Source organism: Rhinopithecus bieti, unplaced genomic scaffold (genome assembly GCF_001698545.2).
Source record: "Rhinopithecus bieti isolate Rb0 unplaced genomic scaffold, ASM169854v2 scaffold_19459, whole genome shotgun sequence".
In the NCBI taxonomy this organism is placed as follows: Eukaryota; Metazoa; Chordata; class Mammalia; order Primates; family Cercopithecidae; genus Rhinopithecus; species Rhinopithecus bieti.
In genome coordinates this window covers 2,173,728-2,193,149 of record NW_016809864.1, presented here as the reverse complement: position 1 = coordinate 2,193,149, position 19,422 = coordinate 2,173,728, and the positions used below count along the sequence as shown (strand labels likewise).

Here is a 19,422-nt window from a genome sequence, read left to right as displayed (position 1 = left end):
TATATTTCATGGACTCCTCACCACCCTGGGGTTGGCGTCGCCTAAAGTCAACCGGCAGGTGGGCAGTAGAGCCAGGATTCCGCTCTCTGCCCACGCCACGCGCGGCCTTCCCGGGGACGGGGACCGTGGAGTGTGGGGGACCCCATTGGGCCTCCTGACGGGACTCTTCTCCCGCCTCAAGGTGCTTTCTTGATTTCTATCATGTAAGATTGAGGGGATACCCAAGCTACTACTCACACCTCATGGAAAGCGGGAGAAGAGCGGAAGAGCAGGTGCCTCCTCAAGGAACGGACTCTGACAGCAGCCACCGCCCGTAAGTGCGAAACCCTGCGCTCGCCCGGAAATGACGCACAGAGGCACTGTTCCCGCCCCCTCGCTTCCGGGTCCGGGGCTCGCTCGCGCGTGCGCAGCAGAAGCCAGCCACGGGGTTTCACACGCGCGTCTTCACAAGGTGAAAACAAGATGGAGGACTCGGCCTCCGCGGCGCCGTCTTCTTCAGTCGCGACTGCAACCTCCGCCTCAACTCCAGGGACCCCGACAGCACAGAAGCAGCTGGACAAAGAGCAAGTGAGTGGTTCCTGGGGAGGGTGGCTTGGAAGCGGGGTGGCGGTGACCTCGTGAGGCGCAGGGTGCCGGAACCCGAGTGCATGCTCGGCGCACTTCCCCGTGGCTGTGGGACGGTCGCTTGCGGGCCGTGTACCTCAGCTGTCTCCCCGCTTTAAACACCTGGGTGGGCTCCTGCTTTCCCCGCTCCTGCGGCCTGGCGCTCTTGAATTGGGTTGCAAGTGTACCGTGGAGCTAGACGAGATCGACCTGGCGACCTGGCTTAGCTTCCCTATCGTTAGCCGTTGACCGAGTCGTTTAGTTTTGCAGGTCTACTACCCGTTATTTAAAATGGGTCCTTCCACTCCCCGCTATCCAGGATCGGGAGAGGTAACGCGTGTAAAGCGCTTTGGCCAGGGGCCTGGCACGTGGTGAGAAGGTACTCAGTAGACAGGGCGCGGTGGCTCACGCCTGTAATCCCAGCATTTTGGGAGGCCGAGGGGGGTGGATCACCTGAGATAGGAGTTAGAGACCAGCCTGGCCAACATGGTGAAACCCCGTCTCTACTAAAAATACAAAAATTAGCTGGAGGTGGTGGCGGGCGCCTGTATTGTCAGCTACTCGGGAGGCTGAGGCAGGAGAATTACTGGAACCTGAGAGGCGGAGGTTTCAGTGAGCCGAGATCCTGCCATTTCCTTCCAGCTCGGGCGACAACAGCGAGACTCTGTCTCAAAAAAAAAAAACCGAGAGTGCTCAGTAAATGCTAAAAGGATGTCGCGTTGCGCTTTTCGTGGGATTACTGCTTTCATCGTTGACGGCAGGAGAGGCACGTTTCCCTCTGGCCCGATCTCTTAAGTAGAAGAGGCGTCCTGCAGACAGTGCTGGAAGTGGATACTTAGGCGTGTTTGATGGATTCTTAGATTTTTCTGGATATAAATTGCAAGATCCTCATGGATACGGTTATGGAGGTTACCCCTTGTAATTGAAGTTGGAAGGGAAAAAATAGGTGTGAGAAGGGACAAATGCTAAATTAGATTGAGAACATTTCACTTATTTGTGTAAGTTATTGTGAGAACATTTCACTTATTTGTCAATTTTCACTTTGCAGGTTAGAAAGGCAGTGGATGCGCTCTTGACACATTGCAAGTCCAGGAAAAACAATTACGGGTTGCTTTTGAATGAGAGTGAAAATTTATTTTTAATGGTGGTATTATGGAAAATTCCAAGTAAAGAACTGAGAGTCAGATTGTAAGTTGTGATTTTCTACCTTTGCTGTTTTTATCTGCTTGTTCATTCTTTGTAACTCGAACAATTCCATCGTAGTTTCTAATGGAAACTTTGCAAACTTATAATAAAAATCTGACATGAAGTAAAACAATTATGTCTAAAAGAACCATAGAGGTTTGGCGTGGTGGCTCACACCTGTAATCCCAGCACTTTGGGAGGCCGAGGTGGGCGGATCGCCTGAGATCAGGAGTTCAAGACCAGCCTGGCCAACATGGTAAAACCCCGTCTCTCCAAAAATACAAAAATTACCTGGGCATGATGGTGGGTGCCTGTAATCTCAGCTACTGGGGAGGCTGAGGCAGGAGAGTCGCTTGAACCTGGGAGGCAGAGGTCACAGCGAGCGGACATCTCTCCATTGCACTCCAGCCTAGGCGACAGAGCAAGACTCGTCTAAAAAAAATAAAAATAAAAGAACTGTAGGAATTCACATGTGCTAAAATTTTCTAGAAATTTTACCAGTTTTTGGCCAGGCGCAGTGGCTCACGCCTGTAATCCCAGCACTTTGGGAGGCTGAGGCGGGCGGATTATAAGGTCAGGAGATCGAGACCATCCTGGCTAACACGGTGAAACCCAGTCTCTACTAAAAAAAAAAACACACACATACAAACAGACACACAAAAATTAGCCGGCCATGGTGACGGACGCCTGTAGTCCCAGCTACTCCGGGAGGCTGAGGCTGGAGAATGGCGTGAACCTGGGAAGCGAAGCTTGCAGTGAGCTTAGATCTGGCCACTGCACTCTAGTCTGGACGACAGAGCAAGACTCCGTCTCAAAAAAAAAAAAAAAAATTTCACCAGTTTTCTTAGAGCTTGGTGAACAGCTAACGTAATCAGGTCTGTTGAATTGAAAACCTGGTGTTTGAAAGAATAAAGGTGGAGTAAGTTAAACAGCTTCTATTTTTTTTAATTTTTGTTAGAAACCGTTATCTTTCCCTGTCAAGCAAAATTCTTTGGGGCTATAAGTTATTCCTTTGTACAGAGACTACTAAAAACTCCAGTGAAATCCTTTCTATGGAAAAATCCATGGTGATTATACAAAATGCTTCAGAACATAATAAGCATAAGAAATGAGTTAAACCCTCTTATTTTATTTTCTGTAAGATGTGGCATAATTGTGTTTGCTGGTCCCTCTTGGTTTATTCCATGTTTTTGATTTCGATTCTTTTATCTCTCTTTTTTTTTTTTTTTTTTTTTTTTTTTTTTTTAAAGAGACAGGGTCTTGTGCTGTTGCCTAACTGGAGTGCAGTAGTGAGATCTGTGTTCGCGGCAACGTCGACCTCCCTGACCTGACTCAAATGATCCTCCCACCTCAACCTCCCAAGTAGCTGGGACTATAGGTGTATGCCACCATGCCCAGCTAATTTTGAAATTTTTTGTAGAGATGAGGGAGATGAGGTTTCACTGTGTTCTCCAGGCTGATCTCGAACTCAGGCTCAAGCAGTCCTCCCTTTCAGTCTCCCAAAGTGTTGAGCTTACAGGCTTTAGCCACCGTGCCCGGCCTGTTTCTAATTTTTTTTTTTTTTTTTTGAGACGGATTCTCGCTCTCTCCGGAGAGCGCACCAAAGCTGCGCGCGCGAGCAGTGGCAATCTCAGCTCACGCAGCTTCGCCCAGGGTTCATGTCACTCTCCTGCCTCAGTCCTGCCGAGTAGACTGGGACTGAGAACAGCGCACGCCACCCAGTCAGCAGCTATCTTGTTGATATTTTAGTAGAGACGGAGCTATACCTTGTTATGCCAGGATGGCCTCGATCTCCTGACCTTGTGATCCGCCCGTCTCGGCCTCCCAAAGTGTTGGGATTACAGGCTTTAGCCACCGTGCCTGGCCTGTTTCACTTCTTAAAAGTTATGTTGTGCTGGGCACAGTGGCTCATCACTGTAATCCCAGCACTTCGGGAGGTAAGGTAGGTGGATCACTTGAGGCCTGGGAGTTTGAGATCAGCCTGACCAACATGGCGAAACCCCATCTCTACTAAAAATACAAAAATTAGCCAGACATGATGGTGGGCATCTGTAATCCCAGCTGCTTGGGAGGCTGAAGCACAAGAATCATTTGAACCCAGAAGGCAGAGGTTGCAGAGACTCCAGCCTGGGCAACAGTGAGACTCCCATCTCAAAAAAAAAAAAAAAAAAAAAAAAGGTTGACCGAGCTATAATCTCAGCAATTTGGGAGAGTGAGGCAGGTGAATTGAGTGAGCCCACAAATTCAAGACCAGTGTAGGCTATGCAGCGAAACCCTGTCTCTGCGAAAAATACAAAAGTTAGCTGGGCCTACACCCAACTGGTATGCGCCTGGAGTCTCAACTGTGCTGGAGGCTGTCGTGAGCTATGGTCACACCACTGCACTCCGGCCTTGGCGACTGAGCAAAACCCTGTCTCAAAAAAAAGAAAAGAAGAAAGAGTTATTCTGATTATGGAGTTAAGAGTTTTAGAGAAGGTAAAATTCTGAACCAGGCCTGTCCTGATTAAGCTAGGTTATTATAGCACATTAGAGTACGTGTGCACATACTGTAACAGATATATAATAATAATTACATATGCAAGAATTTGGATGTCTTTGAGTATATTTTAATTCTTGCTATATCCCAAGTGTTAATTGATATTTGGGCCTGTGTGTATTTGTGATTTATTTGCCATTGAAAGTGAGTTTTGTTTTTTGTTTTGGTTTTTGCTTTTTGAGACGGAGTTTGCCTCTTGTTACCGAGGCTGGAGTCCAGTGGTGCCATCTTGGCTTACTGCAACCTTCACCTCCCAGGTTCAAGCGATTCTCCTGCCTCAGATTCTCAAGTTGCTGGGATTACAGGCGCCCACCACCGCCCCTGGCTAATTTTTTACACTTTTAGTAGAAACGCGGTTTCACCATGTTGGCCGGCTGGTCTCGAACTCCTGACCTCAGGTGATCCATACGCCTTGGCCTCCTAAAGTGCTGGGATTACAGGCTTGAGCCACTACTACTGGCCATAAAATGTATTTTTAAATGTTGTTTTTGGTGCAATATTTGCTTAACTAGCATGACTAAAGGTTATTTAAATGACACTAAGTTTATTGTGTATTCTATGTGATACAAACATGCATAATGTGTGTAATAATGCTTTCCTCGGTTTCTTTTCACATATTTTGTAGGACCTTGCCTCATAGCATTCGATCAGATTCAGAAGATATCTGTTTATTTACGAAGGACGAACCCAATTCAACTCCTGAAAAGACAGAACAGTTTTATAGAAAGCTTTTAAACAAGCATGGAATTAAAACCATTTCTCAGGTAGGAAGCCTGGTTAATATTTTCAAGAGGATTTAATTCAGTCAAAATGATGTCACAAATACATTGCTATATTTCCTAGTATTTTTCTTCTACTTTTTTCTTTTTAATTTAATTTGTGGTGGCGTGTACATCAGTAGCTTTTGTATCTTGCAAATTATAAAAGGTGGCTTGTGTCATTCCTCTGTACTTCCACAGCATCTTGTTTTTCTCTGATTTGCTGTTTTGTAGTTGGTGTACTTGTCTTTATTACCCGTTGGATGTAAGGTATCTAAGTTTTTTTTTTGTTTGTTTGGAGTCTCGCTCTGTCACCCAGGCTGGAATGCAATGGCACGACCTTGGCTCACTGCAACCTCTACCTCCTGGGTTCAAGCTATTCTCCTGCCTCAGCCGCTTGAATAGCTGGAATTACAGGCACTCGCCATCAAGCCTGGCTAATTTTTATATTTTTGTAGAGACGAGGTTTCAATATGTTGGCCAGGCTGGTCTTGAACTCCTGACCTCTGGTGATCTGCCCACCTCGGCCTCCCAAAGTGCTGGTGTTAACAGGCGTGAGCACATACAGCAACATATATATAACAATATATATATGTTGCCAACCTGTATCTAAGTTTCTTTAGCTGGGGCCCTTTCTCATTTGTCTCAGTGTCTCCAGCATGTAGCATAGAGCCTGGCATGTTTTAAGCACTCATGTGTTCATTAAAGTATAAGAGGCATGGCTCTAGGACATTTTTTAATCCAAATACAAATTGTTGTGTAAGTATTTCTTGTTTAGATTCCTAACTTTTTGTTTTTATTCTTCTCTATACTTCCTAGATTATCTCCCTCCAAACTCTAAAGAAGGAATATAAATCCTATGAAGCCAAGCTCCGCCTTCTGAGCAGTTTTGACTTCTTCATTACTGATGCCAGAATTAGGCGGCTCTTACCCTCCCTCATTGGGAGACATTTCTATCAAAGAAAGAAGTAAGTTTCTTAGTAATGACGGGACTTTAGCAGCGTGAAGTTTCTAGGTGTGTAAGCATTGTGTTCTGAATGCCCGTGTGTTTTTTATAGAGTTCCAGTATCTGTAAACCTTCTGTCCAAGAATTTATCAAGAGAGATCAATGACTGTGTAGGTGGAACGGTCTTAAACATTTCTAAAAGCGGTTCTTGCAGGTAGGTAAAAGGCATTCATATGTGCCTCCTTTAATCTTGTATTTGACAATGATTTTATATACTTTTTGAAAAGATTTTGTTAATGGCTCCAGATCCTTTTTTAAAACTAAAATCTGTTCCTCAGAAGTGATCAGTTCTCAGGTCAGGTGCAGTGGCTTATGCCTGTAATCCCAGTACTTTGGGAGGCCGAGGCAGGAGGATCGCTTGAGCCCAGGAGTTCAAGTCCAGCTTGGGCAACATAGTGAGACCCCCTTCCCCACTTACAGAAAAATCAAGAACATTAGCCAGGTGTAGTGCTGCATCCATGTGCTCCCAGCTACACAGGAGGCTGAGGCAGGAAGATCACTTGAGCCCACGAGGTCAAGACTGCAGTGAGTCATGTTCTTGTCACTGTCCTCCAGCCTAAATGACAGAGCAAGAGTGTCTTTAAATGAAAAAAGAAAAAAATGTTCAGTTCTCTAGAACAGTGTTGTCTGGTAGAACTTTCTGCTGTGATGGAAATGGTCAGCATCTGTGCTGTCTCATACAGTAGGCACTACTTGTATGTAGCTATTGAGCACTTGAAATGTGGCTACTGTGTCAGGAACTGAATTTTAAATTTAAAATAGGCACATGTGGCTAGTGGCTGATGGTCACTGCATTGAACAGGGCCGCTCCAGATACTAAGGAAAGCAAAGAGAGTAAGATGAATGCTTGGAGAACATGACTAGCTCTGGGCTTTCAGCTTGTCCTCTATTTATCGTGCTACTGCACTCTGGTGCAATCACAGTTCACTGCAACCTCCAACTCCTTGGCTCAAGCAATCCTCCCACCTCAGCCTCCTGAGTAGCTGGGACTACAGGCACATGCCACCATACCTGGCTAATTTTTCAATGTTTTGTAGAGGCAGGGTCTCACTATGTTGCCCCATCTGGACTTAAACCCCTGGACAAAACTAGTCCTCCCGTCCTGGCCTCCCAAAGTATTGAGATTATAGACGTGAGCCACCACGCCTGGCCTCAAATTGTCCTTTAAAAGCACCATATTACCCCTTAAAGTGAAGATCCACCTCATTCTTGGTTCAACTTTCTATTAAATGAATTCAGCATTTATCCTGTTCATCCGCCTGTTTGGTGTCTGTGTTGATGTATTGGTTTAACCTTACTCAGGATACTGAGCTAGGCGGAGCCCCCATACCTAGTCTTATCTACTAGAACAGATGTTTTAGGTCAGTGATTGCTTCTGACCTCTGGCTGAGCAGAGGATGTGGCTCAGGCTATTTTATTAGGCTGAGAAATGGGTTAAGTTCGTATTCTTGGCAGTGTACCAGCTTGGGGGGTAGGGTAGGTTTTAAATGTATTGAAAATACATTTTATGAAGTACTTCACCTTGCTGACTGCGGTGTGGAGCTGCCAGTAGGACAGAGCTGTAGGCCACAGCTCAAGCAATCCTCCCACCTCAGCCTCCTGAGTAGCTGGGACTGCAGGCACATGCCACCATACCTGGCTAATTTTTCAATGTTAGCCCTTCCATCCAGAGATTCTCCAGGTTCCATGCATACCCAGTGGTCACACACGGCAGAAAACACAGATTTCTTGTCTCTGCTCACCAGGAAGGCCTGACCCCAGCAGAGTGTCTCCAGGTAGAGCAGAGCAGGGTGCGGATGGGCAGGACAGGTGGTCTTTGGCATTGTCTTCTGCGTGCTGCCTCTGGGAAGCCCTTAAATCAGGTGTAATGAAGTAGCTGAGAAGAGTTAGCCACGGGGCTTGCACCCCTGTCCCTTTGGTTAAAGGCGGATGTCAAAGCAGTGGCTCATGGAACTGGTTGGCCAGAAGTCAGGCCGTGTTTATGGGCCCCATGAGTATCTGGGAGGAGGAGATGGCACCAGGAAGGCAGGTAAAGGAGCAGCAGTCTCCTGCCACTGGGGATCTTCCAAGGCAAAAGCAACAGCTTAAAGTTGCAGACAACTGAGAAAAAAAGAAATCATTCTTTCATTTCCTCTCTTACCTTTCCCCAGCATAGTAATTTATTTTCCTCTTCCACTTCTGTTCCTCTCCCTTCTTACCCCCTCACCATCATTCTATCTGGGATGCTCAGGTGTGCTTGCAGGCAGGTGGTAACAAGCACAGGGAATGGGCAGTACCCAGTCTTTGGCTGAAGAGAGAGAGGAGCAAAAGCCTGTCTCATCCTCATTCCGCAGACACTGTGCCGACAGTGAGCCTTCCTTCTGGCCCCAGCGCGGAGCCCTCCAGGCTTCTCACTAGGCTTCTGCCTGTACTCTGTTTCACCTGAAGGGATGATCTTGATTGTAGCTGAAAGACACTGTTCCACCAGGGACAAGGACTGTTTATTCTTGAACATGGCAGCTGGGTGGAGCAGTAGAACTATAGAGAGAGCAGGTGACGCTCCTGGAGGTAGCTCCCCTTAGAACAGCTTGAAGGCAGACTCAACAACATGGGTTTGTCTGAGATAAAGGTAGAACCTGCTCTGCCCCTGCCTCCCAATGCTGCTTAGCCTCACAGCCAGGTGCTACCAGCTCTTTAATCACCCCCTCAGCTGGGCATGGTGGCTCACGCCTGTAATCCCAGCACTTTGGGAGACTGAGGTGGGTGGATCACTGGAGGTCAGGTGTTCAAGACCAGCCTGGCCAACACGGTGAAACCCCATCCCTACTAAAAATATACAAATTAGGCTGTGCGCAGTAGTTCAAGCCTGTAGTCCCAGCACTTTGGGAGGCCACGGCAGGTGGATCACCTGAGGTCAGGAGTTTGAGACCAGCCTGACCAACATGGAGAAACCCCGTCTCTACTTTAAAAAAAAAAAATAATACAAAAAATTAGCCGGGCGTGGTGGCACATGCCTGTAATCCCAGCTACTCGGGAGGCTAAGGCAGGAGAATTACTTGAACTCAGGAGGTGGAGGTTGTGGTGAGCCAAGATCACACCATTGCACTCTAGCCTAGGCAACAAGAGCGAAACTCCATCTCAAAAAAAGAAAAAAAATTAGCTGTGCGTGGTGATGTGTGCCTGTAATCTCAGCTACTAGGGAGGCTGAGGCAGGAGGATTGCTTGAACCCAGGAGGCGAAGGTTGTAGTGGGCCGAGATCACGTCACTGCACTTCAGCCTGGGCGACAGAGCAAGACTCCATCTCAAAAAAAAAAATCACCCCCTCATGATGTGACATTTTACTTTAGGTAGAAGGAATTTCTAGTACAAGAAAGATGATAATCTTCCTTTAAAATACATTTAGGCCAGGCATGGTGGGTCATGCCTGTAATCCCAGCACTTTGGGAGGCCAAGGCAGGAGGATCACTTGAGCCCAGGAGTTTTAAGACCAGCCTGGTGGATCACTTGAGCCCAGGAGTTCAAGACCAGCCTGGTGGATCACTTGAGCTCAGGAGTGAGAACCCATCTCTACAAAAAATACAAAAATCCAGGCTGGGCGCGGTGGCTCAAGCCTGTAATCCCAGGACTTTGGGAGGCCGAGAGGGGCGGATCACGAGGTCAGGAGATCGAGACCATGCTGGCTAACACGGTGAAACCCCGTCTCTACTAAAAAATACAAAAAACTAGCCGGGCGAGGTGGCGGGCGCCTGTAGTCCCAGGTACTTGGGAGGTTGAGGCAGGAGAATGGCGGGAACCCCAGAGGCGGAGCTTGCAGTGAGCCGAGATCTGGCCACTGCACTCCAGCCTGGGCGACAGAGCGAGACTCCATCTCAAAAAAATAAAATAAAAAATACAAAAATCCAACTTGAGAGTTATGTATTTATATTTCTCATATACCTGCCTGGTTTATTTTGAAAAAAGGTTTTTTAAAATCTTGTCTAATACACGTTTAAATTTCAGTGCTATACGTATCGGTCACATTGGAATGCAAATTGAGCACATCATTGAAAACATTGTTGCTGTCACCAAAGGACTTTCAGAAAAATTACCAGAGGTACAGTATTGCAGGTGCATCAATTGATTGTTCATTTAAAAGAAACAAAGTATATGTAGATGATTGTTCATTTAAAAGAAAAGTATATGTAGACGATGTTACTCTTTTCTTTGTTTCAGAAGTGGGAGAGCGTGAAACTCCTGTTTGTGAAAACTGATAAATCGGCTGCCCTTCCCATCTTTTCCTCATTTGTCAGCAATTGGGATGAAGCCACCAAAAGATCTATGCTTAATAAGCGGAAAAAAGTTAGTAGAATTTTAAATACTTATAGAATGAATAATGAAGGGTGTAAACTCAGTCCCTAGGAGAGAGAAGTAGACCATCATCCCTGCCTGACTTTCCAGTTGTCGTCTTCTGGTTTTCTGGTGGTTGTGCTTTTGTCACTTTACATGAAGTAGTTGATATTAGTATCAGTAATGCATGTTAAGATAGAAATATCTTGTATTTATTGATAAATTGGGTGTGTTTTTAACTTTTGTTAGATCCAGTGCTTGCTGGTTTTATTTAGAGAGACACTGTCTCACTCTGTTCCCCAGGCCGGAGCACAGTGATGCAATCAAGGCTTACTGAAGCCTTGACCTCCTGGGCTCAGACAATCCTGTGTCAGCCTTCCGAGTAGCTGGGGCTACAGGCATGCTTCACCACGCCCAGCTAATTTTTAAATTTTTTTTTTTTGTACAGACATGGTCTCCCTGTTTCTCAGGCTGATCTTGAATTCTTGTGCTCAAGCGACCTGCCTGCCTTGGCCTCCCAAAGTGCTGGGATTACAGGCACGAGCTACTATGCCTGGCCTGGATTAACTGGCTTTTGAGGGGGCCTGAGTTAAGTTCTTACCACATGTTTCCAGTCGTAGATAACATCACCATACGTCTAAAGACCAAAACGCTTAAAACATTGAAATAAATGTGAGCTATATATACATTTGAAACAGTAATAAAAGGGATTGACATAATTATTTACCCAGTTATTCCCATCCAGGGTTGTAGGTGGCTGGAGTTTAATCCTGACAGCTCAGGGAAAAGAGTGACAGGCAAGAGCCACCCCTAGAAAAGGCGCTGTTTGATCACAGTACAAACTCATACACCTACATTCATGGGGACTGGGCCTTGGGATGATTTCAACGCACCACTTCACCTGATGTGCACACACATGGGTGTGGGAGATTATGCTCACAGATATCTCCTGAGCTTGGTTTGTAGGTTTTCAGTATTACTTGTATTCTAGCAAAAGAAGCTTTTGGAAGGAAAGAAAATTTAATTTTTTGCTATTTGTTAGACCGATCTAGTGTTTCTCTCTTTAGCCATGTTAATTGTGTCCAATGAATTTTTAATTTTGTTTTTGAGACAGTTTTGCTCTGTCGCCCAGGCTGGAGTGTAGTGGCATGATCTCAGCACACTACAACCCCTGCCTTCCAAGTTCAGATGATTCTCTGTGCCTCACCCTCCTGAGTAGTTGGGACTACAGGCACGCATCACCATGCCCAGCTAATTTTTGTGTTTTTAATAGAGATGGGGTTTCACCATGTTGGCCAGGCTGATCTCAAAGTCCTGACCTCAAGTGATCCTCCTGCCTCAGCCTCCCTGAGTGCTGTGATTACAGGCATGAGCCACCGCGCCCAGCTGAGGAGTATTCTTTACACTCTCTAAACCATACTGTGTTTCACAAGTCTCTTAACTATGTGCTTTAGATAGTCAGATTCTGAAATGCCAGTATACAATTTACTGCATAAAATGCATGTTTGGCTGTGAATCAAAAACTGCGGTTGAGGTTCCAGTGCTGGTTAAGGAGTTTGTTCTCTGTACAGATCAAGGTCCATACAGGGGCTTATGGATAATCAAAACTGCAAGTGGTAAATCTATGCCGTTTGTTAACCAACAGAACTGTTCCTGCTAAAATGTTTGTGTGGTGTTTTTGGTAGGAGGCAAGGAGAAAACGAAGAGAGAGAAATTTTGAAAAACAAAAGGAGAGGAAAAAGAAGAGGCAGGCTAGGAAGTCTGCATCAGTTCTTAGTAAAGATGATGTGGCACCTGAAAGTGGTGATACTACAGTGAAGAAACCTGAATCGAGGAAGGAACAGACCCCAGAGCACGGGAAGAAAAAACGTGGCAGAGGAAAAGCCCAAGTTAAAGCAACAGATGAATCCGAAGATGAAATTCCACAGCTGGTACCAATAGGAAAGACGACTCCAGCTAATGAAAATGTAGAGGTATTGTTTTAATATTTACTATTCGTAATGGATTGGTTCAGTGGCTACTGTGTCAGGCAGGTACTGTGCTGATGAAAAATACTAGGGTGAACCCAGAGAACAATGAAAGTGATTATCATATCATGATTTATTGTATTTCTTCTTTTTTCTTTTCTTTTCTATTCTATTCTTTTCTTTTCTTTTCTTTTTTTTGAGATGGAATCTTGCTGTATTGCCCAGACTGGTCTTACGCTCCTGGGGTCAAAACAGTCTTCCCACCTCGGCCTGCCAAAGTGCTGGGATTACAAGTGTGAGTCACCACACCTAGCCCCAACCAGTTGGCTTTTTTTTTTTTGCTTTGGTGTTTTTTGAAGATGGAGCCTCAATCTGTCACCCAGGCTGGAGTGCAGTGGTGAGATCTCAGCTCACTGCAACCTCTGCCTCCCTGGTTCAAGCAATTCTCCTTCCTCAGCCTCCCAAGTAGCTGGGATTATAGGCGTACACCACCACGCCCAGCTAATTTTTGTGTTTTTAGTAGAGATGGTGTTTTGCCACATTGGCTAGGCTTGTCTCGAACTCCTGGCCTCAAGTGATCTGCCCGCCTCAGCCTCCCAAAGTGCTGGGATTACAGGCATGAACCACCGCACCCAGCCACCAGTTGGCTTTTACACAGAGAATTTGGGAACCCCTGCCGTAATACACCATGTGCCAGGGATGTGCAGCTACAGTTGGAGGACTCAGGATTTGCTCCCATGTGTATCTGCTGTGCTCCTCATGGTGCTTCCAGGAGTCCCTCCCCTCAGTCGTTGGGAAAGGTGGTTTTCCTCTGACTGGACCAGGAAGACCTCTGGGTCTTCACAATTCTTTTTTTTTTTTTTTTTTTTTTTGAGACAAGATCTCACTTTGTTGCCCAGGCTGGAGTGCAGTGGCACGATCTCGGCTCACAGCAGCCTCCACCTTTCAGGCCCAAGCAATTCTCATGCCTCAGCCTCTTGAGTAGCTGGGATTACAGGTACGTGCCACCGTGCCCGGCTACTTTTTGTATTTTTAGTAGAGATGGGGTTTCACCATGTTGACCAGGCTGCTCTTGAACTCTTGGCCTGAAGTGATCCACCTGCCTCAGCCTCCCATAGTGCTGGGATTACAGACATGAGCCACTGCACCTATCCCTCATTCTTAATAGTGAAATACAGCTTATCTCTGTCATCATACTGAGGTGTACCTTTTGGGGGTTAACTAATAAAAACAGTAGCTTGGCCATGCGCTGAAAAAGAGTAACTTGGCCGGGCACAGTGGCTCACGCCTGTAATCATAGCACTTTGGGAGGCCAAGGCAGGTGGATCACCTTAGGTCAGGCGTTCGAGACCAACCTGGCCAACATAGTGAAACCCTGTTTCTACTAAAAATTTTAAAAGTGAGCCGGACGTGGTGGCACACGCCTGTAATCCCAGCTACTCGGGAGGTGGAGGTTGCAGTGAGCTGAGATTGTGCCATTGCACTCTAGCATGGGCAGCAAGAGTGAAACTCTGTCTCAAAATAATAAATAAAATAAAACAGTAACTCCTGGAGTTAGAGTGTCAGGTTTTGTGGCTTTTCTGTATTAAACTTTCTTTTTTTTTCCTAGATTCAAAAACATGCCACAGGAAAGAAGTCTCCAACAAAGAGTCCTAATCCCAGTACACCTCGTGGGAAGAAAAGAAAGACCTTGCCAACATCTGAGACCCCAAAAGCTGCAGAGACCCCAGGGAAAGGCCCAGGGAAGAAGCGAAAGATCAAAGAAGAGGCAGTGAAGGAAAAAAATCCTTCACTGGGGAAAAAAGATGCGAGACAGACTCCGAAAAAGCCAGAGGCCAAGTTCTTCACCACTCTTAGTAAATCTGTGAGAAAAGCTTCCCACACCCCCAAAAAATGGCCCAAAAAACCCAAAGTACCCCAGTCGACCTAAAGTCAGTCATTTAGCCGGAAGGAAACTTCAGTGCTGCCTCCAGAGCTTTTTAGAAATACTCAGATCTTGACCCCCTTTGTAAGCTTCTGCAAGCGTCAGGCCTGGACTTCAAGATTTTTTAAAACCTCCATAAGTAGTCCAGGCGCAGTGGCTCACGCCTGTAATCCCAGCACTTCAGGAGGTCGAGGCGGGTGGATCATAAGTTCAAGAGATTGAGACCATCCTGGCCAACATGGTGAAACCCCGTCTCTATTAAAAATACAAAAATTAATTGGGCGTGGTGGCGAGCGCCTGTAATCCCAGCTACTAGGGAGGCTGAGGCAGGAGAATTGCCTGATCCTGGGAGGCAGAGGTTGCAGTGAGCCGAGATTGAGCCACTGCGTTCCAGCCTGATGACAGAAAGAGACTCCATCTCAAAAATAAATAAATAAAAATAATAAAACCTCCATAAGTAATTCTGACATATGTTCCTGGGTATAATAATATATTTTTAAATTGTCCTTCTGTGTGTTTGCTAATGTAATAGAGGAAAAATAGAGTGCTTCTCTGTGGTTGTTCAGCACTTCGGGAAGCCAAGGTGGGAGGATTGCTTGAGCTCAGGAGTTTAGGACTATCCTGGGCAACTTGTGAAACCCCATCTCTTAAAAAAAAAAAAAAAAATAGTGTGGCATGGTGGCGTGCACCTGTGCTCCCAGGCTGAGGTGGAAGGATCAAGTGAGCACAAGAGGTCGAGGCTGCAGTGAGCCACCATCACCCCACTGTGCTCCAGCCTGGGTGACAGTGTGAGATTCTGTCTCAGAAAAAAAAAAATATAACGTTGCTTTGCTTCTGAGTAGACACTGTTGGCTTTCCAAATCACGTGGGTCTGACTGGAGGTCTATGATGTGACCCATCACATTCATTTGTGGTCATCCCCAAAGTGGCCCAGTGAGGGCCTCGCTGTATGAGAATACAGCTACGGAATTCAGGAGAAGCATGAGTTTCTTGGCTCTCATGCTGAGTTTGTTGGTCTAAGCTTATGAGTCACTGGATTAGCATCCATATGGGAAGGGAAATTAACATGGAGTCATTTATACAGGCACTGAATTGAATCCTACCTCCTGGAGGCAAGAACGTGATTTATCTTCCGTAAGCCTTCCCCTCTTCCTCGTTATTCCTCAGTCCATATGGACTTGCTTATGTATGACAACTCCAAGGAAACTTGGAAGAGTAGATTGCTGAAGTTTCCACAATTGTCAAGTATATTCTGAGGTGGTAAACTTTTTAGGTACTTGGCCTTTCACTGGTTGTGAATTGGTATGCATCTATAGTAGTAAGTTACAGATTCACTGCAGTGCAGGAATGTGCTTGCATGCAAAAGACTGAACTGCTTTCAAAGATCATGTGGGTACCAGGTGCAGTGGCTCACATCTGTAACCCTGTTGGAGTGATCAGACCCAACACCAGGTCGTGGGGGTGACGAAGTCTGGCGGAGTCAAAGGATTGAGAAAAAGTTTGAGAGAGAGAAGTGGGACCGGGAACCATTGCCATCGTGGAGGCTGCAAAGGCCCTGAGCACTGGGAGCCCACGCTATTTATTGGTAATCCAACAAAGAAACAGGTGGTGAGAATGTGGAGGTCGAAAGGGCGCGTTGCATTAAGCACATGATTTACAGCTGTGATGGTTTAGCATTTGTTCTGCTACTTGAGATAATGGAGAGCAGGTTGTTTTAACTCAAGATACAATTGATCCTGGGAGAGCAAGGAGCCAGCAAGTCTAGACACGTTCCAGAGCCATAAGCCCTGGATTCTATCCAAGCCACGAGGGATTTTATGCCCTGGGCTTAGATTATGGTGCATGAGGGTAGCCTTCCACCCTTTAGCACAGAGCTTGGTGTTCCAAAGGCCACAAGGGGTTTTAGACCCTGGACCCCGGACTCTTCCAGTGTTCCAAGACTCTTTTACATTGTGTCAGACATGCAAGCCCTGCCTCAGCTTCTCCCAACACTCAGCTTTTCCTAACATAATCCCAGCACTTGGAAGGCTGGGTGGATTGCCTGAGCCCAGGAGTTTGAGACCATTCTGGGCAACATGGCAAAACCACATCTCTGCCAAAAATAAGCTGGGTGTATTTGGCACATGCCCGTGGTCCCAGCTACTTGGGAGGCTGAGGTGGGAGGATTGCTTGAACTTGGGAGGTAGAGGCTGCAGTGGGCCATGATCATGATCTTGTACTCCAGCCTGGGCAACAGAGACAATCCCTGGCCTGCCGCCCCCTCCCCTGGCCCAGTCAAAAAAAAAAAAAAAAAAATTCTGGGCATGGTGGCTCACATCTGTCATCCCAGCCACGGCTGGCAGATCACTTGAGGCCAGGAGATCTGAAATCAGCCTGGCTAACATGGTGAAACCCCATCTCTACTAAAAATACAAAAACTAGCCGGGCATGGTGGGAGGCCCCTGTAATCCCAGCTACTTGGGAGGCTGAAGCAGGAGAATCACTTTAACCCAGGAGGTAGAGGTTGCAGTGAGCCAAGATCACACCACTGCACTCCAGCCTGGGTGGCAGAGCAAAACTGAGTAAAAAGAAAACAGATCTGTAGCTCTCCCTCAAGTTAGAGGACTCTAGCCTGCTTTTGCTTTTTTGGGTGTGGGCAGTGGGGGAGATGGTCTCACTGTTTCCAGGCTGGAGTGCACTAGCGCCATCACGGTTACCAGCCTTAATCTCCTGGGCTCAAGGCCATCCTCCCACCTCAGCCTCCCAAGTAGCTCAGACTACAGGGGCATGCCATCACACCTGGCCAATTGTTACGTATGTCATAGAGATGGTTTTTCCCTATATTCCCCAGGCTGGCCTTGAACTCCTGGGCTCAAGTCCTCCTGCCTCAGCCTCCCGAAATGTTCAGATTACAGGCGTGAGGCGCCATGCCCAACCTGCTTTTGCATTTTAGTAACATGAATTGTAATGTTAACTTTTTAAATTATGAAAGCCTCTAAAATACAAAATTATTTGTAACCTCAGTGTCCTTTCAGGCTTCTATAAATGAATATACATTTAAAATGTGGGAGTTTAGCTTAATTGATTTGTTTTCCATAGAAACTAGGTTCTGTGGGCCGGGCGCGGTGGCTCAAGCCTGTAATCCCAACACTTTGGGAGGCCGAGGCAGGCGGATCACAAGGTCAGGAGATCGAGACCACGGTGAAACCCCGTCTCTACTAAAATACAAAAAACTAGCCGGGCGAGGTGGCGGGCGCCTGTAGTCCCAGCTACTCGGGAGGCTGAGGCAGGAGAATGGCGGGAACCCGGGAGGCGGAGCTTGCAGTGAGCTGAGATCCGGCCACTGCACTCCAGCCTGGGCGACAGAGCGAGACTCCGTCTCAAAAAAAAGAAAAAAAGAAAAAAAAAAAAGAAACTAGGTTCTATGGTTAGATAGACTTGTTTCACTTAAAGATCTGATTTGTGTAGGACAAATCCACATACATAATCATGCCAGTCTGTTCTCTGCGTGACATCATTTTCCAGCAATAGCTGTGTGGTTTTTGTAATCCTATCCTCTAGCCAGTTCAAGATTTTGCAAAACTATGTGATTCCTTGCCCCGTAGTTCAGTCTTGTTGAATATGACACAGGTGTTTACCTTCCTGTTCTTGCATCTAGTTTCATTCTAATAATGTTCTCTGTTGAAAAAGCTGGCTTCAATTTATTGAGCAAGATGCTGGTATTATCATCTAACATAAAGCCTATCTTATAATAAAGTGTTGACAAATGTAATGAATACTGTACTAAAAGTAAAAAACAATGGTTGTGTGTGTATTGTGTATGGTTTCTACTGATTATGTATCACTTTTATACCATCATGAAGTTGAAAAATCATAGAGCTGAGTCACCATAAGATGGGTACGTTCTGTACTGGGTTTCCAAGGCTTCAGAAGTGTTGCATACACATTCCTAGCCAGCTGATAGTGCTAGGAGCTGATAGTAGTCTCCCTGGGGGCTAAGAGGAGGACTATAAATCTCTACTATGGTATATGATGCTCTTGTGTGCTCTTGTGGACAAAGGATGAGGCTGATATTTCATTGTTGGCACTGGGTTTCTGGAATCCATCCTCTTCACCAGGGAGATTTAATGAATGAAATGAGATCTGATGGGAGAAATTCTAGTGTAACATTTTTGTTCTGAAGGAAGTAATTGAGTTTTAGTTCATTTGTTTTTTCAGGAATCATAATAATTAAAATTTCATTTTAAATGCCATGAATGTATTTAAGTCAATCCAGCTGCTAAACATCACATTGTGGCTGGGCGCCGTGGCTCATGTCTGTAATCCCAGCACTTTGGGAGGGTGAAGTGGGCAGATCACCTGGGGTCGGGAGTTCGAAACCAGCCTGGCCAACATGGCAAAATCTCGTCTCTACTAAAAATACAAAAATTAGCTGATGTGGTAGCGGGCATCTGTAATCCCAGCTACTCAAGAGGCTGAGGCAGGAGAATCACTTGAACCCAGGAGGCAGAGGTTGCAGTGAGCCAAGATCACGCCCCAGCCTGGGTGACAGAGTGAGGATCCATCCAAAAAAAAGGCTGGGTGCGGTGGCTGACGCCTGTAATCCCAGCACTTTGAGAGGCCAAGGCGGGCGAATCATGAGGTCAGGAGACTGAGACCATCCTGGCTAATATGGTGAAACCCCGTCTCTACTAAAACTACAAAAAAATTTGCTGGGCGCAGCAGCGTGCGCCTGTAGTCCCAGCTATTCGGGAGGCTGAGGCAGGAGAATGGCGTGAACCCGGGAGGTGGAGCTTGCAGTGAGCCAAGATCACGCCACTGCACTCCAGCCTGGGCAACAGAGCAAGACACCATCTCCAAGAAAAAAAAAAGGGGCCGGGCGCGGTGGCTCAAGCCTGTAATCCCAGCACTTTGGGAGGCCGAGACGGGCGGATCACGAGGTTAGGAGATCGAAATCATCCTGGCTAACACGGTGAAACCCCGTCTCTACTAAAAAATACAAAAAACTAGCCGGGCGAGGTGGCGGGCGCCTGTAGTCCCAGCTACTCAGGAGGCTGAGGCAGGAGAATGGCGTGAACCTGGGAGGCGCAGCTTGCAGTGAGCTGAGATCGCGCCACTGCACTCCAGGCTGGGTGACAGAGCGAGACTCCGTCTCAAA

At 46.5% G+C, this 19,422-nt stretch overlaps 1 protein-coding gene across 1 annotated transcript; it reads left to right on the top strand.

The window, feature by feature from the left end:
* The first annotated feature begins 392 nt into the window (after positions 1-392).
* RSL1D1 (ribosomal L1 domain containing 1) lies at positions 393-14,752 on the top strand. Its single transcript, XM_017890694.1, has 9 exons — positions 393-567; positions 1,652-1,791; positions 4,950-5,088; positions 5,902-6,050; positions 6,141-6,242; positions 10,068-10,161; positions 10,281-10,406; positions 12,080-12,367; positions 13,971-14,752. The coding sequence occupies exons 1-9, from the start codon at positions 463-465 to the stop codon at positions 14,289-14,291; spliced, it is 1,464 nt and encodes a 487-aa protein (XP_017746183.1). The 5' UTR covers positions 393-462; the 3' UTR covers positions 14,292-14,752.
* Positions 14,753-19,422: the final 4,670 nt, after the last annotated feature.

Excerpts from the sequence above, each read along its gene's own strand:
- RSL1D1 (XM_017890694.1), top strand. The coding sequence starts at position 463 with ATGGAGGACTCGGCCTCCGCGGCGCCGTCTTCTTCAGTCGCGACTGCA. Across the intron at positions 5,089-5,901 it reads GAATTAAAACCATTTCTCAG|ATTATCTCCCTCCAAACTCT; the intron begins GTAGGAAGCCTG and ends TATACTTCCTAG. Across the intron at positions 10,162-10,280 it reads TTTCAGAAAAATTACCAGAG|AAGTGGGAGAGCGTGAAACT; the intron begins GTACAGTATTGC and ends TCTTTGTTTCAG.